The sequence below is a fragment of the Falco biarmicus genome, chromosome 12 (assembly GCF_023638135.1).
Source record: "Falco biarmicus isolate bFalBia1 chromosome 12, bFalBia1.pri, whole genome shotgun sequence".
Classification (NCBI taxonomy): Eukaryota; Metazoa; Chordata; class Aves; order Falconiformes; family Falconidae; genus Falco; species Falco biarmicus.
This window is the reverse complement of record NC_079299.1, coordinates 15309350-15335504: the sequence shown is the minus strand read 5'-3', so window position 1 is coordinate 15335504 and position 26155 is coordinate 15309350. Positions and strand designations below refer to the sequence as shown.

General features: G+C 35.4%; 1 protein-coding gene across 2 annotated transcripts in view; it reads left to right on the top strand.

Annotated features, from left to right (window-relative positions):
- The window catches only part of LRPPRC (leucine rich pentatricopeptide repeat containing), a 92533-nt gene that overhangs the window by 41366 nt on the left and 25012 nt on the right, over positions 1 to 26155 (top strand). For both annotated transcript variants that reach the window (XM_056357161.1, XM_056357160.1), the window contains exons 23-29: positions 1115 to 1319; positions 9451 to 9575; positions 10188 to 10294; positions 22724 to 22792; positions 23057 to 23147; positions 25550 to 25692; positions 25805 to 25892. In XM_056357161.1, the coding sequence (XP_056213136.1) occupies positions 1115 to 1319; positions 9451 to 9575; positions 10188 to 10294; positions 22724 to 22792; positions 23057 to 23147; positions 25550 to 25692; positions 25805 to 25892 (828 nt within the window). The remainder of the gene's footprint in view (positions 1 to 1114; positions 1320 to 9450; positions 9576 to 10187; positions 10295 to 22723; positions 22793 to 23056; positions 23148 to 25549; positions 25693 to 25804; positions 25893 to 26155) is intronic.

Genomic DNA, 26155 nt, shown 5'->3' with positions numbered 1-26155 from the left:
CAGTGTTCTGCAAACTGCCTATTTTCTATTTCTGTTTCTAGGTGTTTGCATTAAGCTGTGTGCTCTTTAATTTCTGTAATTTAGTCTAATACAATTCTGTAATTTACATGATTTGGTTGATCTTCAAAAGATCTCTAGGCTGTCATCAACTTTAAAAGGTGATTCTGAATACCTATCTATGATTTTGTAGAAGTCTTAACACTATAACAGCATGGTCCAAGCCTAGACAAAAAATGTTACGGTTTTACATAAAACACTATACAATAAAATAAAAAAGCTGATGTAATTTTTTTCTTATCTTTCTTTAAAAATTTTCTTGGCCTCTTAGTATGCTAAGCTTACTGTTAGAAAAATAATAAACAAAGCTGATGTTTTCCAAGTCATAATGAATCGGATCATGACCACCTCTACGTTAAAGCAGTTTGAAAAGATTAGCTTGCTTTTAAGAGCATGAATGTCCCTCAGAAAATAAACCAATTCATAAATGTAGCCAAATGTAGAGTGGTCAAAACATTCTGTCTATGCAATAATTAAGAACATTATAAAAATGCACTTATTCCATATACTAAAATGTTTGTTTCTGCCTTACTAATGAAGCTTAATGAACCTAATGTTTTAACATGCAGTCTGTTAGAAAGCTTTCATTGGCTCTCCTTGGCTAATTAGTATCGACACAGCAAACAGGCCCTATCGGTATCAGACCATTAGTCTGGCTGTATATACAGTGTAAACATATCTTTATTATCTGGCCTCGTGACAAGCCATCTGCTGAAGAAACAATGGAGTGATTTAGCAGATGTTAGCACTGAACGATAAAAGCATCCATTTAGTAGAATCTTGCAGCTATAGGGCAGACTATACAGGGTTATGTGGTGCAGAGTGGGCACACAGTTCCTATCTATAATTTGTAGTCAAAGTTGCAGCAAAATGATAAAACCATGCTATTGTGGATTTATAATTGTAGTCTCGTTTAGAAATGCAAGTAGTAATTAACTTGAAATCGGCATTATACACCAGAATTTACATTCCTGCTGGGTTTGAAATGCTGTTTTAATAGCAGTTTGTTTTCCCTACATGAAATTACCTAAGGGTCTTTTGTGTTGTTTCATTGTAGATGCTATTAACATTCTAACAGAGATGAAAGAGAAGGATGTTCCTATCTCAGACAGAACAGTTGCATCTTTTTCCCGCATTCTTAATGCTGCTGCCATGCGAGGTGAAGTTGAAACAGTGAATCGATTACATGAGACCATTGTGAACCTGGGGTTGGCAGAAGCTGCTGTCCTTCATTCCCCTCTGATTGCAGTTCACCTTGAAAAGTAAGCTATGTTGGGGCTTCAGATGAAACAAGTTACGATACGATAATTTACTTGTGTTACATGACCTGTGTGTGCTATACACAGCTGCACATTCATATTTAAAAGTGCTTGTGCACATAAACATGCACATACATAATGCTTAAGTGAACTAGGAATAGTTGTGAGCGAATATATTTTCTTAAGTTATGTAAGTCTGTTTTCATCAGTTGTACATCACCATGTTTTCTGGGAACAACAGCTGTGTTTTATGGACACATCAGAGATGAAAGTGGCTATATATTGCAATATGCTTATGAATTAGTTGTTCCTAAAGTCTGTTTGACAAGATAGCTGTTCAGAGCCTGATAGATACATTCTCAGCTCTTGTGGTTAAGTAGTATATGTTCTCCCAGTAAAACAGCATTATTTTGCTGTGCCATCCAATCCATCTCAGGTGAGTTGAAGGGCAGTTGTTGAACACTGAAATATTTTTAATTCATTAATTGAAATAATTCAATGTTATTGCCAATAGTTTGCTATGTTGCTGAATTTAAAATTCAAAGAAAATGTCTAGTTTGTCTGTGGTGATTGCCCTCCCACCCCATATACTTTTAATACCACTCAATAGAGAAAAGGAAGTTCATTCATCCATACATTAATTCATTCTCGCAGGACGTATCTGTAATTCCATGTGTCATACTCCTTCGCATAAGTTCTCATTATGAGTTGTAGGATATTTGAATTCAGGTACATATGAACTATATTAAAATGTGTTACAACTGAGCCAAGAGTTCCTTTCACTTCTTTTACCATATGCACAATCCTTTTATTGTTTTCTGAAGTGATTTATGTAGTTGCTGGATTTTAATACCTTGCAGCTAGAGTGATTGATGAATTTCTTGCAGTTTGGTTCATGTATATGAAATGTTCTTGGCTTAAATAGAACACCTATGAAATAAATAAATCTTTCATAGTATTGTGAAAGTCAGCCTCAAAGATGCATACTAATATCTCTGTTAACATGTAGAACTTTTTAGTTCTTGTAAGTATTCTGGGTATGCAAGGTCTGTATAACATTTTCTGTGCACAGAATTCTTGTAAAAAAGATGTAACTCTTGGTAGATGCATCTACATTCTCTTCTAAAAAATAGTATTTTAGTGCAGTGGTCAACAGTTAAGAATACAGTGTACATCTCGGTCAGCAGCACTGCCTTGGTTACGTCACATGAAAAGGCGGATGTGTATGAAAGTAATTTAACTGCAATCCTATGTAACGTGTCGGAAAAATACCTGATATGCTTTGCAGTGTGCAGTAAGAGCAGCTGCATTTTACATAATTGCTTTATGAGCATTGACATGCAAGTTGTACATGGCACTACTTGGGTTCTTATCGCTTGAGAAGTAGCGTATGATGATGTAAATAAAGATGTGGTCATGTGCAGATGCGGAAAGGGGGACAGTAAGGAGTGTTATTTCAGTTTGATTTGCACATTCTTTTGGATTATAAATGCTTGGTAAAACTTTCTAAAAAGTTGGGTTTATTTTATAAGTCACGAGACTTGTGATGAGACTAGACTTTTAAAGGAGAAAGTTATTCCACACTGTGGAGCCATATGGCTACAAGTCATTGGGACTCACCTGTATACAGGTGAGTCCCAATGTCTTAATACACTTCATATACATAAATACAATACAAAGTAAGCTAATTTCCTGTGGGGGTTTTTTTGCCACCTTATGGGTGGAGAGACTTGCTTCCTCTTTCAGTGTTAGACAGAACAGAAGGGAGAAACTTTTTCCCCGTAATTTGCTTGGGAGGAATAACTTGAGCTTTAGTGGTTTGGTTTTGGGTTTTTTCGCCTCCTGTCTTGGAGATGCTAGGAGTTGCTAGTCGTTTCATTCAGGAGTAGTGCTTACTGTTTGACATCCAGCAGCTCAGGTATCATGTTGAAATGCTGTCACTTAGCTGCAGGTCGTCATCATGCCTCTGAAATTAGCTTGGGGATATTTTTTAATGTTCCGCAGCAGTGGTTATGGCTAGTGTTTTGTGTTGTTAATTTATTTCAAACTTTTTGATTGCATATAAAGGGATCTGTGGTTTGCTTTTGAAGATTTCAACAATTGTAGGTGTAAAAGGTTATTATCTACCCCTTTTCTCTGTACTCAGCCTTGAATATTCTGGAATTCTTGTTGAGTCCCCGTGCATGTTAAAAGTGATATTTTGCAGCAGAGCATGGAAAATACATTGATGATGATGATCAGTGCAACTTGACAAAAGCTAACAAAATACAATATTGTACTAAAATGGACATTTTGCCTTCAATATTTTGAGAAATATTTAACTGAAGTAATGAGAGAGAGAACTCACACTATCTTGGGTTTATTTACCCTGAGTAAATTTAAGGGGAACCACACTTCTCCTTTTAATTACACGTTCTTCATTTATGACTCTGAACAGTTTTGCAAGATTGTGAAATTGCATTAGAAATTGAGACAGTCTACATGTGGAATCTTGTTGTGCCATTCAGGGTGGTAAACCTGCCTCGAACAGTATGACAAAATCGTAGTTTCGAAAATATACAAGGATGTGAAGAGCTGGTACTTTTCCTTAAAGCACGTCTTCTGTACTGGTTCTTCCAACTGCAAATAATTGGAGAAGGTTATGTTACATACACTATATAAAATTTCTTATGATTTTAAGAATCGTAATTTTGGCTTTTACCTTCTCTACCAACTGTCAGGGAAAGCCTATTTCAATATGAGCCATTTTACAAAACTGAAGAGGTTTGTAAAGCTAAACTGCTCCCGTGCTATATGATACTTTCCTAATACCTGTTTACAGGATGATAAATTAGCAGATACAGTAACTACTGATGATTTATTTTCTTTCTCCAAAAAAGCTGCACAAGCCAACTTTCCTTAAGAACTTGATACAGCTCCTGCCTTTTCATTAATGTCAGTTTGTTTCTGCTCTCCTTAAATAATACCACCTCTGAGAAAAGAAACAAACCAAAACATCTTCAGGTTTGAAATTTACTAATGCCCTATTTCAGAAGTGCTTTTAAGCAGAGGGAGGAAAATCTGCAGGTAAACTATGAAAACATGTTACAGGCTGTATGAATAACATTCTGTTATTTTGAAAGCAAGCAGTTAATACTTGCATTTTAAATGATCACAAAGCTATAGCTGGATAGTGCTTCTTTAAAAATGGTCAGAGTATTTTAGTACGGCATTGTCCAGTAAAGCATTGTGTTCTGCTCTGTGATTTATCTTATATAAACTCACTTTCTTTAGTTTCTGATGTGGCAGGCACAGTGTGAATGCAGTGCCGTGACAATTTTTTCTACTGTTGTTTTTACACAGTTAAATTCACCTGTGGTTTTGTTTGAGATGATACTGTGGCACATGCAAGTTAATTGACTTTAAATTTGCTTTAAAAAATAGGTATCTTTTTAAATGAGGTGATATTTTTAGGGGGCGGAAAAAAGAATGCCTCTAGTGGGGAGAGTTTTTTCTGATTTTTAGCGGCATTATTTCAAATATTTATATTAAAACTCTTTATGTATTGCAATGAAATTAGGGATGTTTGGCTCTCTTACTCCATTATTGCAATTAGGAATTTAGCATCATCAGTGCCAAAGGACAAAAGTGTCTCATTTGCCCTATGGGGACAGGACAGTGATAAGATGATTTTTCGTCAAGGATCATTGGGTCGTAATTAAGTTACATTCATGGCTATTGCTTTTTGAAGGATGATTGGTAAATGACAGGCTTCATGTGCTTGGTACGGACAGTGTTCACTAGGGTTTTTTCTCCCTCTGTCAGAAAATCCTGTTGAGTCTGATAATGTAAATGTGGCATTTTATTCTGAACAAAAGAGCAGGGAAATGAGCTATCTTGTCTAATCATTCAGTTGTTTAACACCGACTTCCAGTTTAGACTCAATTGGCTGGAAAGCACTTGACATGTGAAGTTAGTGCTGTTCGGAACGCATGTTTGAGTAAATTTTAAAGTAAGTGACAGCTAAATTGTACCTAGGGAAATTACAAAGCCTTCAACACAGTTAATTTTTTGGGGAGGATTAGTTGTAATTGCAACACCAGTCTCCTTGAAGATTCCTTAGTATAGCAAATGAACAGAAAAACATTTAGCTCTTTCAAGAGCCCATTCTCTTTTAACAGAATAATTTTTGTAAAGCTGATTGTACCTTGCTGAATTGACTTCCCTCTACACTAACATCTGCTTCAGATTTGTAGAGAGGGTTTTGTTTTACCAGTCTACCCTCCACCCCCACCCCAGAGAGTCCCTTTTTTCTTTCTACCTCTCTAGCGATTTCAGGTTTGAGAGCTTTTCAATCAGTAAACCCCTTAGGTAAATTGCCACTTCACTAAAGCTTTATGCATAATGTTGCAGCACTTCAATTAAAATCAATATTTGGAGTCTTATTTTTATCAGGCAGACTCTCTGGCTGGGAAAGTTGTTTATTACAAGTAAAAGGGTTAGATTTAGTGCTACATTCTTGAAGCAAAAGGGGAGTGGCTTGTTGAAATTGAAGGGAGATTGTTACATCCTTGCCTCTTAGAGCCAGTCCTGCTACACAGTGTGTTCTGCAAACCCTTTGATACCGAGTTATATTGTCTCTTCAGATAGCTTTGTGTGAGTAAAATTGCCCACATAAGTATTTTGGAAGATTGTGCTCATAGTATCTTGGACTTCATAGGCGTCCTAAACAGAAACCGAGTAAATCTGAAAACTTTTGATATCTTAACCCTAGCATTGATTTAGTTGAAAAATAATGCCAAAGTAGTACTCTTCTGAGATGATGTAGGGCCAAGCATAATGCAGTGATGACTGAAGCTCCTTCTGTCATTCAAAAATAATAGTGTATCTTCTTTTTTAAAAGAACAAGTTTCAATGAGAGGGAAAAATACACCTAATCTGTAAGTGGAATGGGTATTAGCCCTCAACAGATAATATTTGTGAGTGACTTAAAGCTGTAGTATCTGGCCAACTCAAAATGAAGCATGGATCACCTGCGTTCACATTTTAAATAGTATTTTATCCAGACTGACACTGGAAATCAGATTTTCCCGACACGGGTATGTGGGCTTTATTTCCTTTTTGACTTGATCTGTATTAATTAAATAGTAATTTTGGACCAGGTTTTTAATGTAATAGTGTAGTAAGTATCCTTTGGGAAGATATTAAAAGGATGTTTGACATGCCAAAGTTTGTTCAGAGCCTGCCAAATATTTTCAAAAGTACAGCTGATTATTAGCTTAAAAGTCTCCTGTCTAAATAGTATTTTCTTAAAATCTGGAAAATATTTTTCATACAGTTCTTTAAGTTAGCGAATCATAATAAATATACTGAAGTGTTAACTACACTCAAAATTTGAAGCCTGCAGTAAGTTCTTAATTTTCATTTTCATTCATTTTCTAACAGGATTGTTAAAATGCTTACAAAAGTCATTGCTGGTACTTACTGGAATTAACTGCAGTTTGTGACAATTACAAAATACTGCAGGTTGCTGAATAAAACATATTAACTCAAGTACAAGCATAAGGCTTGGTGGTTTTTTCTTTGCAGTAGTAATACAAACAATTTCTTTGTAGAGGCTGAACTTCTGTAACTTATTGTTTTATAGTTGGTTGTTGCCAGTTTTATCATTTATCTGTTTTATAAAACCCATTTTCTGGTAAACTGGGAATGACTGGTTTTTTGCTTGAATGCAACTGAACAAATATCAGTTTTTGATAGATTCAAAACAAATGTCTAGTAAATTAGTGTGTAAGATACAGACCTCCTTAAATGCAGACTTATTTAGGTGCCTTCGAGCAGTAAGTACCAGTAACAAGTACGATATTTCTAGTTCTTTGCTGACTTTTTTTCTCTGCATATACAGTATTTATGCCTTCAGAAGTATACTTTTAGAGACTAGCAAACTGTAATGTTCCTGTTTGAATGACATTCCAATTATTCATTCATTTATTGATAGCTTTGACCTAAAAACAGTCACTTTAATCCTTTAGGAATACAGCTGAGACAATAGCATGGTTGTTTGAGCATCAATCTAGATTTATCACTGAAAAGCTAGATTTATCACTGAAAACTTTAATTTGAATGTATAAATGTTGTTGTGCCTCCTTAGAGGAGTTTTCTGTAAAACTAGATTTTTTTTTTTAGATGTTAACTGAACTTGCATCTAAAGCAGGAGAAAAATACTGATTATATAAAGCTTTATATCTGTCTATGGTAACTACCATAGTATTTCTCTTTTATGACAGTAATCTAGCCTGCAACATCTACTTGCAGTTTTGAAATTAACCTGTAATTTAGTCTTCACCCCAAATGACAAAAATTCAAATGACTCCATGGGGTGCCAGAAGATGCACTGTAAACAGGGCTCAGTAAGGGGGATAAGGTAGAAATCCATCATCTTAGGTTCATTTTCAGAATGCCAGTATTGCTGAACAAAATTAATTCTTCTTCTGTGTTTTACTCTTAAAATTTTTAAAATATTAGCCTAGATGAAGATAGTAGTATACAGTAGTCTAGACAGTTCATTCTTTGAAAAAACAAAATCTGTGCTGCACAAGAAATGCAGTGTGAGGAGAGGACACCTGAATTCAGTTTGTTTTAACAGTAATATCTTAATTTATTAAGGTTTAATTGATCAATAATACAGTTGCTTCAGGAATGCAAAACCATTTCAGGTCCTTTTTATTATGGCCTTCAGCTGCTGCTGTTAACTGATGGTTGGTTGTTTTAAATGTTATTTTATTATTTCTCCTTGCCTACTTCCACCACCCTTTATTTGATAAGCTTTTTGAAATCTAAAATGCAGTCTAATTGACTGCTTGGCTACTTAGTACATTTTGTGTGTGTCATCTTCGTTTGTTTCAGTTTTAGTTTAAACCTTCCCCTTCAAAGAATACCTTCACATACTGTTTTACCAGTGTTTCAGCGGTTCTCTTCTTTTGCTTTCGGTTTTGTTTTGTGTTTTCTTTTTAATTGGGTTGTAATCCTTTGAAAAAGGGTCTGCAGCAGACGATTTAGTTCTGTTAGTTACACAATAGAGGATGTTAATTTATATTTGTTATTTTAAGTTTCAGATCTGATTGTTTTTATGGCTTTTCAGTTTTGCATTTAAACTATGTATTCTTCTGAAGGTGCAATACTGTATATGTAGGAAAAAATCCAGCAAAGGACCGAGATAACAAAAATGGAAATACTGTACTTGTTACTAGTACTTACTACTCGAGGGCTTCTGAATAAGTGACTTCAAGGAAGTTAGCATCTTACCCACTAATTTACTAATACCGTGGATACATTCTAGTGTCATGGCTCTATGTGACATAGACCAGCATACAATACATTTTGGTACCTTAATATATTGTTGAATTAGTTGCAGAAATTACATTTGTATTGCAGAAAATATACATTGGATTCTGACCTTTATATAGAATGAAAAAATGCTAGCCCTTCAATTGTGATGAAATGGAAATCAAGAGATGATTTATAGCTAGTTTGTTAAGGTGTAAAACAAGTATAAAGTGATCTAAAGAACTGTGGTTATCTTAATTAACTCTGGAGATCTGTATTGAAATAAAAGTGCTGTGGAAAAAGTTTCAAGAGCTTAAAAATAGAAAATGTCTAAACAGAGACATTTGGAGGTAATGTAATGTTCATAAATACTACTTACTAACAAGAAAAATAGAACTCAAATACAAACAGAGATATCTGTTATTGGGATTTTGTCACAATAATAGTACATAGCAGAACTTAAGAATTTTACTTCAAAGAGAAAGTGCATCTAATGATGGAGAGCATTCACACCTTTGGTTAATTTGTAGTGAACAGTGGTCATGCAATCTAAAATCACACAACCAAGAGGTTTAAGCATAAATCTGTAGTTCTGTTTTCATGTCTGTGGCTGTCAAGCATACATGGCATTTGTTTGTGGGAAAACTTCACTGGTTATTTAAAAATAACCGTAACATATTGCGGGGAGGGGGAGCGAAATATAGTCTTGAATTATAGATTGCTGAGTGAATTTTCCTTGAAATTTTCAAGACTGAAGTGGGCTCAGCATGCACTGCTCCTGCTTGGAATGTTTGATTATTTTTATTTTTGCTTTGTTTCATTCCACAAGGGATGACATGCCTGCAGCTCTGGAAGCTTTAATCAACTGTTATAAGAAGTATGGTAAAGTTCTTCAGCTTCATAACGTCTACTGTAGACTGATAGAAAAAGGAGACACTGATCTTCTGCAGAAGGGTTAGTTGCATGTAATCAGATCCTGTCTAGTTATATGGAGTGTTTTCTGGAGGCTTTTCTTCCAGGAGTTGTATATTATTTCTTTCAACTGAAAGAAAAAAAAAATGTTTATGTTTATATGTGTAACTTCAAAGCACTTAAATGATGCCTGCATTCTTTGGATTGAAAATTTAAATTTTAACTGTAGAAGAATCCTGATGTTTGGGTAATACAGTGTCAAGCTCTCAGATTAGTGCCGATACGTATTCTAGTTATGTCTGCTATTGAGAAACAACTTAATTGTATAACAACACATCTGCTTTTCAAATAGTTGTGCAGTTAAGAAATCTCTGCAGTAGAGAATGCCAATATATAGTCTGTTTTCTTGAATGTGATGCAAAGTACAATGCAGATAAATAGAAAAACATTTTAAATATTCTCAACCGCAGATAATATGTTGTAATTATTCCGTATGTATCAAAATTTGTCTCCCTATAGCTTAGTCTTGGGAGTTTTGTGATGCTTGGAAAATATTAGTGTTAAGAATATCTAATATATATATATGTGTGTGTATATATATATAAAAAAATGCTTCAATATATTTAGTACATTAATGAGTTTTACTCTCTTTAGTTTCAGATTTTATAAGCAGAGAATATGGTGACATGATGGCTCTTTATGATCTCTTCTTTGCCTTCTTGCAAACAGGAAAATACAAAGAGGCCAGGAGGGTCATTGAGGTGGGATTTTAACTATAGTACTTTAATCATGCAGCTATTTAGACTCTTAATTAGAAACATTTAAAGTTTTTAACCTTTAATTAGACTTGTTCTGATTCATGTTAATAGAATTCAATCCAATAATAAAAAAACCACCCTCGACCAGCTTTATTTTGTATAATTACAGTTCAGAAGAGAGACAGTCTTGTATATTGAAATTGTTTCCTCACTTTCTCAAATTCGCTGTTATATATCAAAATGATATTTGCATATTAAATATCGGATTGTGGAACAATTAAATTAAACTGGCATTCCTGGGTGTAAAGTTGCTAATCCTCTTTCCGAAGGAATTCTTTGTTCTTAAAAGCACTGGAATTTAATTTGCTGCAGACCATGCTCAGATTTATTTGTAATGCTTGTCTACAAGTTAATCAGCCAAACAAGCGCTGTCTGCTACTGTTTGGCATTTAATTTAGCATTTCTTCTCTCTCTCTTTTTCAGGATAGTAAGCAGCTTATAGGAAGTGGTAGGTGACAAACTTGGTCTATTTAGGATTAGTATATTTTATCTAGACTTGATTGAAATTGTGCTTACTGAAATTGATAAGTCAAAGGGGCAGCTGCAGAGTCTGCCCAGATTGTGATTATTTTTCTTCTTAACACAGTTGTATGTTTTTAAAATGCTGCATAAGTTTCCCAGTTAATGTGTGGGAGGAGGCATCTTGAAGAAAAAAGTAATACTTTGTCTTCATCATTTTTGTGTTATATACATACACAACTCTGTAACCTAATATTATGGGGGTTTTCTTCCTAAGACAAAGTATGCTTTTTTCCCTCGTTCCCCCTAGAATATGTGAAATACCAGTTATACCTACTTGAAGAATCTAATAGAATTCTTTCATTTAAAAAAAATCTTAACTGAAGATCTGCTTGTCTGTGGTGGAGCAATACTGTCCTGCTGCAGGATGTGTGGAAATTGCTAAGCACAACGTTGAAGCACTGGTATTTTCGTTCTAAGAGTGGTTTTGGACCTCGGAGTCTTATAATACAGAAAAATAGAAATAACAGTATCTGACAGAAGACGACACTGAGGAGTTGAGTTCTTTTTATAGTGATTAAAGTATATAGGAGATAAAAGGATGAAATCTGATTTGGAGGTAAAATTAAAGCTAAATGAGTAAAACTGGTGCTTGATGTGATTCAGCAGCTGTTTCTTTGATACTGGCATTTAATTTCTCAAAACTTGTGTTGGTGACTACAGTTCAGCAGCCAGAACTATCAGAATAGGAGAGTGAATCAATTATCAAATTGTTGGGACTTTGAAACTTGTCAATTTCATAATAGATGCTAAATGATCTCTGCAAATAGTCAGTATTTGGTGATTGATCATAAATTATTAGCAAACACAGACGCACACTTTGGTATAAATCTGAACACCTGTATCTGGAGACTAAGTGGAAGTTTTTCTGGCTTTTTATGCTATTTGAAGTAGGTTTTCTTGCTTTTACCTAACTTCTCTCAGGTATGAATTAGAGCTTTGTATATGCATGCTGTTGAGAAAAAGAGATTTTAAGTTCCAAAAGTTTTAGGAGTTCAGGAATTTAGCTAGGATTAGCATGCATGTATTTTTACTAGTGGATGAAGTGGCACAAAATCAATTACTACATGGTGTGTTATATTTCAAGTATGCTTTTATTATGTAACAAGATGGTTAAGTATTTTTTGTAAAAAGAACTCGACAAGGGGTAGAGGGGAGAAATCTTAAAATGGATTTTTTTACTAAAGAAGAAAATAGCTTTTATAGATTTGAACCATAAACAAGTTACTGTTTGCTTTTTTGTTTGTTGGGAAGTTGAAGCCTTAGTCATTATAATGTGGATGATGGATTATGAGGTGTATGTGTATCCTTTTCTCTAGACCAGTGGTTTTTATGAGTAAATTTACTTCTCTTGTTGGTCACCTCAGATTGTTTTTCTATTTTCCTTTCTTGTGAAATATTATTCAGTGAAGGTGATCAATTGGTACTGCTTTCTCTTTTCAGATGCTATTGCGTATTAGAGATAGATTATGTTTCAGCATGTGCTTTTATCATATATTGCTGATTGTGGTCGTCAATTGATTTCAGTGATACCATTTGTTTCGAGAGAATATACAAAGTTAATAGAGTATCTAAAAGCACGGTAATGAAGCTGGAAAAAAAAATCTTAGAAACTAAGGAATTGTAGGTTATGGAGGATATGGCCATTTAAATGGGGTGTTACTTGCTGGAGACCACTGCCTCTGCTGGCTTTTGCTATTTTTAGAGATCACATGTACACTAGATGCTTATGTGAAACTTCATGACAACTGCTGCTTTGAAAACTTAAAACTGAAAGCCCCAGGAATAAGAAAATAAGTCTTAAATCTCAGTCTTTGGTAAAATATGACTAGGTGACAGTAGTGGCAAAGGAAGAAGGGTAAGATTTGAGTGAGATTAGAAAAATGACATCAGAGTTGTATATCTACATTATCCAGTCACACATGTTGAGCATGCATATATGTGTGTATATGAGCTTGTGTTGTGGGATATTGTCATAGCAAGAAAGCTGAAAGCTGTGGGGCTTCATCTGCTTGCTGGAAGGACAGCAAGACTAAGCAGAGAATGATAGTATAAAAGACTGCAAAAGGTGAATAGAAAGGAGATGAGGCAAAGAATGCCCCTGACTGGTGCTAGAACAAGTAAACTGAAGCACGTGGAAGTTCGGTGGTGTGAGAGTCTGTTGAAGCAATGATAAGTGGAAGAGAAGCTGTGATGGAGAAGACTGGGGGCAGAAATGCAGCTAAGTTCTAAGGCTGCACAGAGGTTGGTTGATAAAGGAACAGCCTGCTGGATTGCTGGATTGCCTTGTTAAGCTTTTGAAAGTTTCTTCTCATTTGTTCTGTGGCAGGTAGCTAGAGAAAACCTCTCTCAGAGGCAATACCTCCAAATGAGGTAGCCTGTTTTATTCTAGCTGTACCTGAAGATTCTTGAGCCCTTGAAGTTATGCTGGTAGATGCTCTTTTGTTTTCCACTGGAAACAAGTTCTACTATTGGGTGCTATAGTACATCAAAGCATGATTTAGTCTTCAGTTCTTTTGTCTTGAGTCCTTCAGAGTTGATCATGTTCAAACAAAGTTGGCACATCTCTCTTCTTGGCCCTTACCGTAAAGTCACATACTAGCTTGCTTTCCCTTGGAGTGGCACAGCATGTCATCAAATCTAGCTCTAGTTACTTAAGATTTTTTCCCCTTACTTGGAAAGGCAGTTTAATTGCCTTTTTTTCCTTCAATTTTGTTTTTCATATAAAATTAAGCCCCCCCTGCCATGGGCAGGGACGCCTTCCACTAGACCAGTTTGCCTAAAGCCCCATCCAACCTGGCCCTGAACACTTTCAGGGGTGGGACATTATGAGTAAAATAAACTACATTAAAACTAATGTAGGCTAAAAGAAAGTGATATGAACTTTCAGTATCTAGGATTAAGCTAAAAGTACTTTGCTAGAATAATATTTTCTTCACCTATCTTGTAAAATGTTGTCTTACTTTGAAAACATCTAATCAGATTTTCTCCTGGAGAGAGGTTTTATGTAATTCTTCTTATGTGTTGCTCCAGAGCTCCAGATAGTAGATCAGAGAGTCTGGAAGAGCTGTTTGGCCTAATATTCTTGCAAGACTGGTATATAAATGGTGGGAGATTTTTCTAGAGCCTAGTCCCCCAAATCCTGCCAGTCCACAGGTACTTACTTACCTGTTGCCAGAACTGGACAATTGGAATTCCCTTATGTTTACTCAGTTGTTGACCGCCACTTTATTGACCTGATCAGGCTGATGGTTGAGAGCTGGACTGATATGAAGGTCATCCATGAGAGTGGGAATGAAAAAGGGAATGTTGCACCACCTTGGAGGAATCTACTTCCTCTTCCCTTTATCTGTTGTTCTGTTATTTTGTTTGCATGCTGCATGGAGGTTTAAAAATCTCACTACCTGTAGTACTTACACTTGTTGTCCATCATTTTGGTCCAATTGTAATTATGTGGTCATCTCTGAATTTAATACTGAGATCTCGTTCGTACTTGCAGCTGTCTTATCTGCATGGTGGTTGAATATTTGTAGACCTGCGCATTTTCCTTCGTTTATTATTCATGCTGAATGCAATTATCAAAGTACTCTCTGAATCCATGTTTAATTAAGCCCATGTCCATGCTTGGCTCTTCCTGGTAGAATTACAAAACTTAAATATTTAAGTACTGTAAACAGTCCTGCAGCAGAGGTTCAAGCAAGCCCTTCTATGAATCTGCTTAGCAAAGATCTAAACCATGTTTTCATGAAGTAGAAATGAGCGCTCTACACCTATGGCTAAAGTATGCAAGGTTTTAAACTGAAGTTAAATCCATTTCTGCGCGCGCTGTATGGATAAAATCGTTACACCTTAAGCTATATTTCATTGGACAGCAAAATACTTCTGTAAAAAAACCAAAACAAGCACCACATTAACAAAGGGTATCGGGTCACTGGCATTTTTAGTTAGGAGCTGATGGATTCCTTTGTTAGGAACTAGGAGTTTACGGTAGAGATGTTCAGTTGTCTTCTGTTGTTTAACAGATACTTCCTGAAATCAGTCTGGATCAAATCACGTCAGCTATTAAGTTAAAATTGTTTTTTCAATGAAAAGAGTAAAAGCTCTTCTTTCTCATGTGTTTGTAGTTTTACTGGAGATGAAGGCTAGGAAAGGATGACTGTGTTTGGAATATAGGGAAGGATCTCAGAACTGCATGGCAAAATTTTTTATTAGACCAGCCTGTAGAGCTTTGCTACCACTAGGGGAACCTCCTTTGAAAATAGCAATGCATAGTGCATGGCTTCAGAATTGTTTGAAGCAGATTTTAATTAAGTGTGATATTTTACTCATCTTATGCTCTTATGCTAAATTTATCATTCACATTTAATAGTTAAATATATCATGCCATATTTCACATATCTCAAGGCATTCATGTGATGAATTGAGGGACAAACAGTTGTGAAATATTTTAATGAAATGTGTTCCAGTGTGAATAAATGGAAGACATTTGCTGCGGAAATTCAAGACCTGACAAAAGAACTGTTTTGGGTGAGTTTAGTGTGCAGGAATATATCTATCAACAGATGTCAAGTTAATTCAGGAGGTAAATAGATTTAAGCAAAGAATTGTGACATCCACTGTCAGCAGACCTCAAGATACCATTTGCCATTGGATTTAATCTACCATAAAAACAACGAGAATATTTCTACTTGATATTGAGAGATTACAACCTTCTTTCATCCAGATTGTGGTTTGGTTTTTTTTTTCCTAAAGAGTCTGCATCATAAAATTGAGTCTTGCTGATTTTATGTTGGAGATGAACTATGGGGAGAAGATGCTTTCTTGATTTGCGACAGCAGGATTTAGTGTTTTTCAATGTGTAATTTAATGATGGTTGTATCTAGTGTCTGAATTTACCTACAGAGGCTTGTTTTTGGTGCTGTTAAGGAAAGAATGGAGGCAATTAGAACAAAATTTAAACATTTGTGCATGTTGAATGCAAATTGTATTAGATAATGGTGGTCTGAGATTGAGCAGTAGTTTGTAGGGGGTGTAATAGCTTTTATTAAAGTAACTGTATACAACTGAGAGGGAGGGGAAAGGTTGAAGAGCTCCTACACATGCAAGCCCTATAATTACAAGAAAAGATTTGGGTTTTTTCTTACTATTGAGTCCTGTTAGTCAAATAAAAGCATTGCTTCTCCTTATGAAACTGGACTGTGATACAACTATTAGTGAAGTTGGATTTTGTGTCCATGCATGTGTGTGTGGTTTAATAAAAAAAGGGTGCTTGATAGTTCAGTCCACATTATTTGGAAGTTCTGAAGTACTGCTTTCTTAAAATAAAGCAGAGGAATATGTTTCAAATAAGTAGATCTGGTAAAGGACGTGACAACTAAAGAAATTCCTTCCAGAAAGGGAGAGGGTAATATGTTTGGAATGTGGAATCGTGGCAAGAGCTGTGCATCCTTTCTTGGCTTCAGAACTTTGTGTTAGAGGGAGGATACTGCTGAGTTTTGTAATGCTTTTTTCATTCATCATCCAACATAAAACCACGTTAGGATACAAAGAACAATTTTTTCCTCTATTTTGAGTCTGGAACATCCTTGAGAATCTTGTTTTGAGCGAGTTTTTTGCTTATCTTTGATGTCATCTTTTCTTCCAGCGTGATTATTGTTGTGAAGTTCTCTTACTGTCTAATGATTATACACACACACACGCACATATATATATATATTGCATAATTTATCTTAGGAAACTTACTGGTAAATGTAGAATGTTCCAATAATGCTTAAACACACATCAGTCTAGTTGTCATGAGCAGTGCTAAAGTTGTAAAGCTCTTTCTGTTTCTATTTTCGTATTTTTGGAAAATATTCAGGTTTCCTTACATTTTTCTCAGTATCTGCCTAACATAAAGAAGCATATATTCCTGTTTCAAGTGAAATAATAAAATCAGGAATAGTTACCGACACGATTATTATCTGTTGAGTAAAGTCAGTGAACTATGTAACTGACAGAAGCTTTGCAGCAAATACATACTTCAGGAAAAAAACCACAGACGGACAGTAAAAGCTTTCCCAGTGGAGACTGTAAGCTTTTTATTTTCTTATTATGAACTACTGCTGCTTTTTATGTAAAAATTAACCTAGCAGAAGTAGGCTAGTTGATACCTTGGGTGATTGTAGGATAGGCAGAAAGGAAAGCATGAGCTTGAATTCTAATCACTCCCAACAAGAGAGTTAGGGAGGATATATATGCAGATGTGTGCCCCTTTATGTCTTTCATTAAGTATCTGGTAGAGCAAATAAAATATCATATACACTTCAGTGAGTAGGGTTTGAAGTTATAACTTGCAGCGGAACAATTAATGATTTGCAAAACTCTGCTGCTGCATTAGAGTACTTGCCTTTGCTATCAAACATAAAAAGTACGCATATTGAAGGTACAGATTTAATTGTATTCAAGCTTTCATACAGTTGTCCCTTGCCCAGAAAGTTGTGCAAGTGTTTGGATGTTTCAGATGAGCTTCTCATTAAATAAATCAGTGTTGTGGGAGTTGGAGTCTGTTTAGTCGTGTTTATTTTAGGGTAAAATTGCTTATAAAGAACAAAAACAATTACTCTTTTTTTTTAGAGAAGTCCCATGTTGGGTATGAGCTGTTCACAAAGTTTTCTTTTGTGTAGAAAAAATAAAGTGAATGAGGATCTTTCCATGTCATCACCAAAGAAACCCTTTTGGAAATCCAGAAGAGCTAAACTTTTTTTGAGGTGGGAAATTAATTTGTAGGAGTATTACTTGCATTGCCTGCCATAGACAGATGTAGCTCTAGTGTCATCCTGGTAATACAATGACTTAAAGAAAAGCCAAGCTAGAGAAGTAATGTATTTATTAGATAGCTGATATAATTGTAACAGAAAGATGCTTTTTGACACAGATTGCTTATTTAATAAGAGGCAAAAATATAACAGAAATGGAAGAATTATATTCATCTCATCTATTGACTAGACTTGGATGGCTACCTAAGGTACAGAAACTTTATATCTGCGTATTTTTTTCAACTTTCTGATTAAGTAGTACACCTACTGCTTAGTAGAAGTGAGGACTTCTGCCAAGAGTTTTAACATAGGGGAAGATTCAACCATAGCATACAGTGTTTATATTGTAAAAAAACTTGTTCAAGTAAGCTGCCATGCAAAAATACCCAGGCTTCATTGAAGCTGCCTGGAATTTGTGATTTTCGTAGACGTTTTTGTGGAATCAGGGAAAAATCTGTCTTTAAATTAAGAACTTGCCATCAAATGTTCTGTTTTCACTGGTGCTTATGTTAGAGAGAGCTGTTAGAAATGACATACATCAGTTCTTATAGCTGTCTGTTCAAGGCTGTCTGTTTGGAGGAGTAACGCACTTTCTTGCAAGATATTGCTTTGGCATCTAAATCTCAGTAACTGGTTCTGGTACTGGTAACATAAGTCTGTAGTGGCTGTTGATGTAACTCATCATGAAACATTCTTCTTCCTTTAGCAGCGTTAGCTGTCTCTTATTATTACTGGCTTTTTCAGCTGCAAAGAGAGGAATGAATGGATCTACCTGTCGAAAAAACAGCATCAGAAAGTGCAGCACAGATGATGTTCATAAAATTTAGCTGTTTCTTTCCGCTGTGTTTGGATTGGTGATGAAAACAGAACTGTTTCCTTCAGCAAAGAACAAACTTTGGGAGGAAAATAGAATTTAGAAGAAAACATACAACATGTATGGAGGGCAGAGTTAAACTTGAATGGGTAGAATTAACGTATTATTCATAGTGAAGTTACACCATGAAAGGCTAGAACAAATTGTCTGGGATATGTAAAGTTATTTTGCCAGCTTACACGAGTAGTGTGTGGAAGTGCAGTGCTGGAAGGTTAAAACAAGAGTCATCCATCTTCTCATGATACACCAAATGAAGAATACTTCTGCTTGCTTTCAAATAATTAGGCATTCTAAGCCAGCTGTAGCAAAAGTGGTAGTGTTTTGGGACATTCTCAACTCTTAGTTTTCTGAAACTCTTCTTTTTGAATAATACCATAAGGTTTCTGGTCTGTATGTTGTGGTTTTTCTCTGTAAGTAAGTTTTGTGTTTAAAGAGAAAAAGGTTGCTTCAGGCAAGTAGAGAGAAGTAAGTAAATTTTTTCCATATGTCTTTTGTAAATTACTTCTAATAAAAGTATTTTTAGAAGTAAAAAAAAGAGTATTGGTCTAGTAGCTGTTACAGAACACTAATGTAAAAAAAGCTTGAATATTTTTATAGTTATCTAAAAATCTGGAAAAAAATTTGAATAGATTCCCATCTGACAGGTCAGTATTTTCCCGGACAGTGTTTTTCTCAGCTGTAATAAGGAGAAATTAGCTCAAATAAAATTCTTCAGTACAGAAAAGATTTTTTCTGGTGACTGGACCCTTTCAATCACCTGCCTGAAGTGACTGGTTCTAGGAAGGAGGAGAACAAGTCAAATGCTTTCAGTATGTTAGGATTGCTGCATTCACGTGATTTTTGAGTGCTCCTTGGCAAGAGTTCTTCTAAAGATGCAGCATACTTTTTCCCCTTCTGGTTAGTTTACCTGTGTGTGAAGGTTTAGAATCAATGAGTAAATTAGTGTAGGGTTGTAAGTTGAGCCTCAGAAAGACAGCAACAAAGGTGTTCAAAATATGGAATGGTTTCTATAGAAGACACAGCTAAGGAGCTGTGTTCTACTTAGTCTGGAGAAGAAACAATGAATTATTATATGTACCACTCATGAAATTAATGTGAAATAGAGATGCTGAAGAAAAATCACTTGTGCATTGTCTTCCAGTACAAAATCAAACGAAGCCAGTAGAAGCTAGGCTGGAAACAAACAAAAAATGGTAGTATTTTGGTTGTGCAGAAGGTAGCTGAGGCAACCCTTTGCCAAAAGATCTTAAGAATGCTAAATCTTAAGGGATTCCCAGGGTAACCGGAAAAGCTCATGGAAGAGAAACCACTTGCTAGAAACTGTGACCCACTGAACCTCTAGTAGTTGGAGAGTCACAGAGCATTACAGGGGGAAATATTTCTGGGGTTTCTGTAATATTATATTCTCCTGTAGGCACTATTAGGGAGAGGTTAACAAGCTACATGAACCTTTGGGTTTGTTACAGCATTGCTTTTGTATTCCAAGGGAATGTAAAAGCCAGAAGATCTCCGTGTTTAGTTTATATGCTGCATGAATTGCTTGAGACTTTCAATGGTTGCTTCATTCTTTAAAGGAGTGATTGTCTTTAGAAATGAAAAAAAGAAACAACAACCAAAACCAACCAAAAAAGTCACAACCAACCACACAAAAAAACCAGAAACAACAAAACACTTAAGACTCAATAATGATTTTTGTGTGTCTATTGAAGCAAGCAAGATCAAAATTGTAAATTGGAATTTGGAAGAGTAATTAGAATAACAGTTTTTTAAATTTTATTCGTTGCAGGTTTTTATTCTGTATTTTAGTCTGCTGTGTTGTAGAAAGTCTGCTTCCTGCTAATGCAATGTTTAAAATTCCCTAAGATGGTAAGGGATAAGCTACAAATATGGACTATCAGGCAAGCCCTGGAGATTTAGTTAATCTGACCTAGATGTTCTTTTGATGATTGAGACCTGCAGTATGTGAAAACACTTCTCAATTTCAAAATGAAACACAAGGATATCTGTTGTATAACTCAGCTGTCCTTGTAGTGACAGACACATCAATCATTTCTGAACAGGAAAGGATTTACTATAAAAAGTTTGTAGCTTTGGAGCTGTTGAGTTCATTGGCATTCGGATCAACAATGATATTGGAAGTTGTAAGTGAATTCAGCATTTGAATTTTACCATTTCCTAAAGAGGATTAGCTACAAATGCAGGCAACATACTTTTTTCTTTTTCATTTTCAAGAGCCTGTTGTGTAAGATCTTAATTCTTGACTTAGTTTTCGGCATATTTTATGTGAAACTGCTTGGTAGCTCTTAAAAAAAGCACTGAACAGGTACCTATAAACATAAATAACTTCTTTTTTAAAAAAAAAAAAAAAAAAAGAAAGAAAAAAGAAAAACTAATGAAAAAAAGCAAGTACCTGGAAAGCAAACCTGTGTTTACATATACCACTTTTGAATGGTTGAGAAGCCACTATTTTTCTGTAACCTTTTAGGTTGAGACTGTTTTTATAATACAGTTAAATACATAGAGAAGATGCTCCATGTTGAAGAGCTGTGGGGTTAAGGCCCTATTTTTTGAAAACCTTACAATGATTGCGTAAAATGGTTTGGATGATTGGTAGGATTATATGGCCTAACATTTACTCTGCAGAACACTGTTTCTTATGTATTTAGTAAATTTTAACAGTTTTGACTGAAGTTTTGCATGCTGGTTTTCTAGTGTATGCTGAATTATTTCAGAAAGATGTAATGGTGATAATTCTGTGCTTGGATAATGTGGGAAAAGAAAATAATCAGTGTTAAAAAGACAGAAGGTAAATGGACATTTTCAATGGTAATTGTTTCCACTGTTTTGGAGCTGAGACTCAGTATTTCTCACTGCTTTTTGTTCAGACTGCCTCTTTTATGCAAAGTAGTGTTCAAATTCTTGAAGTTGTACTTCACGTTTACACAGTAGACTTCTTATAATATTAACAGCTAAAAGCCTTCAAGAGTCAAAACATGTTTTTCTGTAAGAATGAACAGACATTTCCTCGGAATCACTTTGAGGTATTTTAATGTGAATCTGGACACCTGCAATGAAAGCAGAATCCTCTCTGTAAATGATCCCTGTGCTAAAACAAGAGAGTATAAACAAAGTAAATCCAAGTACTCTGTGAGAAGGAAGGGTAGGAGGTGAAAATGACAGATGCTTTGCACACAGGCTTTCTTTTTTTAATCATTTTTTGAGATATGTCAGACTTAAGTACTAGCAAGCCTGTAACATGTTCTTATGTTTAAGAATTTATTCAAGTGGAGAAACCCATACTTTGATTGTGGTATGCGGTGCTGAGAAGGCAGTGTGGTAGTCTATACAGTCTATTCCCAAAGATTGATATCTTTTTGAGGATGTGTATTCTGCAGGTTGTAGCCTGCTTGGAACAACAAAGGAATAAGTAATCAAAAGCATTCAAACCCGGGAAAATTAATAACTATGGCATATTGACTATTGTGCATCAATTCCTCCATGTACACATGCTTAAGAGTAAGCTTTTTCTCTCTTCTGGGGTAGGAATTGCCTTAGGGTTTGTATACCTGGCGTCTGCATTGGCAGTGCGTTTCAGTTTTGACAGTTACTGCTCTGTAAATTCATATTTTTCTTACTGAGCAGTAGCAAGAGAAGTCAACATATAAAACACTATTGTTTTTGAGTGTTAATAGTTGTAAGAAAATGGCTAATGTTAGCATAGGAGGGGTACCAAATGGTGATGTTGAGGTTCACAGGCATGGTTTTCTACTTGCTAAGACATTGCAGTGGTGTTGAATAGGAACATTTCATTGTGAAGACAGTTTGGAAACATTTGGTGTAATTTTTTGCTATGAGTAATACAAAGGATTACTGTGGGTAATAACAATAATACTCTGTTACAGTGGTGATAAAAATTATTTAACATTTCTGTTCATCTGAAGTGTATTTTAAATTAATTCTCTTGGCAGTGTTCAACCAAAAAGGAAAACGTCTTGAACAAAATTATTGCAATTTTCAATTCTCTCATAAAGGCAACCTAACCTGATTATTTGTGAGCTTGTAGTCTCATTCAAATTTCAAAAACTATGAACTTTTATTATGAATACATGTACTATGTTTACTTTTCCTCATGTAATGTTCTGTGTGAAGTAATGTGTGTGTTGTTGTGGAAATATTTTACAGACTCCTGGCTTGAGAGCACACTCTGCAAGGCTGCAGTGGTTTGCAAAAAAGTGTATATCAAATAATAAGGTATGTGGCTTGTATGATGTCTCCTATGTAACTGTCATTATATTCCAAGAAAAATTGGTTTGAAATATTTCATTGCTTGATTTTTATGTTTTTGAAAGGACATGCGACAGGCTGATGAGGTGAACCTACTGCTCTGTGTAAATCCTGGTGTATACTCTTAACAGAAATATTCTTTTAGCTGAATGCACAGAGCATGTAAGTGCACATATATACAGAAGTAATTGTTTGGCTGAGTTATAACTATGTTCTTCATTCTTTTTAAAGATGGAGGCTTTGGAACACTTTGTAGAATTAACTCAAAATCTATTTGAATGTGATAGAGATGAGATGTACTATTACCTGCTTCAGCTGTGTGGTGAGTGAGCTTGTGGTCTCTTTCATGTTGTAATCGGTTTTCTTTTGTGGTTGGAGATAGGAAATAACCCTGAATTGGAGGGGAGTTTTGCCCTGATATGAAACTAGCCTGGGTACTGTTTCTGAAGCATTGGGGGGTAGGGAGGAGTACAGTTTGGGATTTTGGGGTGAGGATTTTTTTGGTGGTTTTTTTTTTTTTTTTTTTACCTGCAGACCTGAATGCTCCCATAGAATTTATGTAAGTACAAGTCTTCCAGTCCATGCTATGTCTTATGTGCTAATTTAAAAGTTTACCCCATTTTGGTTTTTAAGATGCTTAAAGAAGAAAAACTGCTTGTTTGTTGTATCTTCATAACTGATAAAGAGCTGGAGTCTCCTGTAATTGGGTCTGCTTCTGAAAGGTGCATTTAAAAAAAAAAAAAATCTGCCAATTCTTCACCAGCCACAGCTTAATTTTTGCATCATTTAGAGGAATGGAACAGTTCTTAAAATGTTAATTTCTATGCTACAGGCTTAGTGTAGGATGTATCTGCAGTGTTTTTCGTTCCTCCTGTATTTTTCATTCTCTGCTGGTTTTGTTATTCAGTGTACCATACTGTATCATAATAAAAATTTTGGAAACTCTAGTTCGAGTTACCTTGAAAAAACATCTTGTCTGAAGATTGGCTATGGAGCACTAAATAGTACATTGGGACAAAAAAAAGGCATTACAGGGATTGCTGTGTACTTTCGTAATGTGTAGATAGATACGTATTAATGAGCCATTAAAGAAATTTGATAGTTTGGTTATGTGAAAATTACATTTGAGCATTAAGTAATTTTAGGCCATTCCCCATGTATATTTTTCATTGACTAGAACTAGTAATCTTTTAATGCTAAATAAAGTACTATTTGAACTGTCTTTTTCATAATGGTAATGAAAGAGACTTCCTTCTTCCCCACTGCACTCACCCCAAGCTGAAGAGATGAGTACTTCCACCAAAAAAAAAAAAAAGACCAGAGACAGCTTGAGAACCTTGTTGCTTTTCATTTCCTCAGCATACTTCAGAGAGCCTCAGAACCACACTGTAGCGTTACCCAGTTCTGCCTTTGCACATACTGGTTCACCATCAAAAATCAAGTAGGCCTGAAGAGCAAGCTTGTCTCTACCGGGGGGAGCCTTCCTATTTCTCCACTCATCCTGTTCACCTCTGGCAGTGACTAAGGCTGACAGTGTGCCTGCTAGGAAGGGAATCTAAGAAGATACAATTTATCAAATTCTGTCATGCAAAATCTTCAGTTTTCTTTCAAAAGACAAAACCAATTCCGTCTATTCAAAGAAGTGGAAAACGTTTGTGGGTTTCTGTCACTGTAAAAGACAAAAACCATGCACATACTGGCTTTCAAACATTTTATATTATCTGTCAAAGCTGCCCCATGCACAGGTACAGTAGAGAGTTGTCATTGTGCACCTAAGCCATCATTTCAGATCTGTTTTAGGCTTACAAAAAAAAAAAAATCTACGGTCTAGTCCCAGCCGTGATCAGAAATGTTGCCATGCTGCTTCCAGGTGGCTGCTCCAGCTTTTCCTTGTGTTGTGATTTAGTCCAGTGGAGCTTGAGCTACAGACCAGCTGAAGTTCCTTAACTGTGGAACAGTGGAAGAATAGCTGAAGAGCTAAAGTGCTGTTAATAGGCTGAGATGTTGCAGTGTAAATGATTCATTCCATCATCTGCCTTCTTGCCTTGCATCTCTTCATTTCTGGGATTCTGAATGAAACCACAGGAAGGACAGATAACAGCTAGCAGTTGTGGTTAAGTAGCTGTGAATAGTATCTACAACCAGAAGGCAATGCTATTCTGGTAACTTATGATAGGAGGCACAGGAAGCCACCTGCTGTATGTAGTTAAATAGTAATTAACTTTTCTTTCACAAAGTCCAGCTTTCTATTTATTTACAGTTATATACAGTGATGCGTATGTAAATTGCTGTTCTTGTTGAAAACAGTTGAATTATTCTGTGAATTTGGTAGCAATTTATTAAGGTTTTCTCTTTCAGAAAGCTTACCGTTTACAGTTGCCAGAGATGCGTTTTTTCATTAGCAAAATGAGAGCCTGAGGGTCTAGAACACTTCTTCGACTTGAAAGTGGCAAATTTCTGGGATGTAGTTGCTCTAATACGGTAGCAACATAACCAGGGGATTTCAATTCAAGAGTTTCAGAGTGGAACTTAGGCATCCTACCTCAGAGTGTTAATGTTTTGTAATAATTTAGAACTTTTGAACTTTTCAGGTTGATGATAATATGAAGCAGAAGTACATGATTAATACATTATTTTCCAAAGATAACTTTTCTGAATAGCTTTCAATATGTATGTATGTGTACTCTAAGTGTGTTTTATCTGAAGATTTGAATCTTATTTCAGAAAAGAACAGTGACTGGAAGAAGGCTGAAGGTGTTTGGACTAAAATTCAAGAAGAAAATGTTGTTCCTCGTGAGAAAACGCTACTGTTACTGGCTGATATACTTGAGAAAAATGGTCAGGTTGTTCCATTTGAGGTACCTAAGGTAATTGGAGTTTAAATTTACTAACTGACAACACATTTGAATATATTTTTTTCTATTGAAAAATATTAACAGATAATATTATAGTTTCTGAAATAGTTTGGTTGTTTTAAAGGTTAGACACGAAGATACCCGAAGTTTAAGTGTTTCTAATGTGGAAGAAAGAAAAATAAGGATGCTTTGCAGAAAAAACAATGCAAAAGGTAACCTGAAAATCACTGAGTTTTTTTTCCCCTTCAGCATTAATTTTAAGATTTCGATTAACTACAGAGTAACAGGTGCTTGGTGCTGCTTTTTGTTGGTTTGCTAATGTGTTAGGGAGGAAAGGTACATGTTAATGTTACCTGGCAATATTATGGTTCAGAAGCTGATAAGAGAAGGATGTGCTAAAATATTTAAAGTGTCATTGGAAATGCTGACTTCTAAAGGCATGTTTGAAAGCCAGTCTGCAGTGAAGTTGCCAATT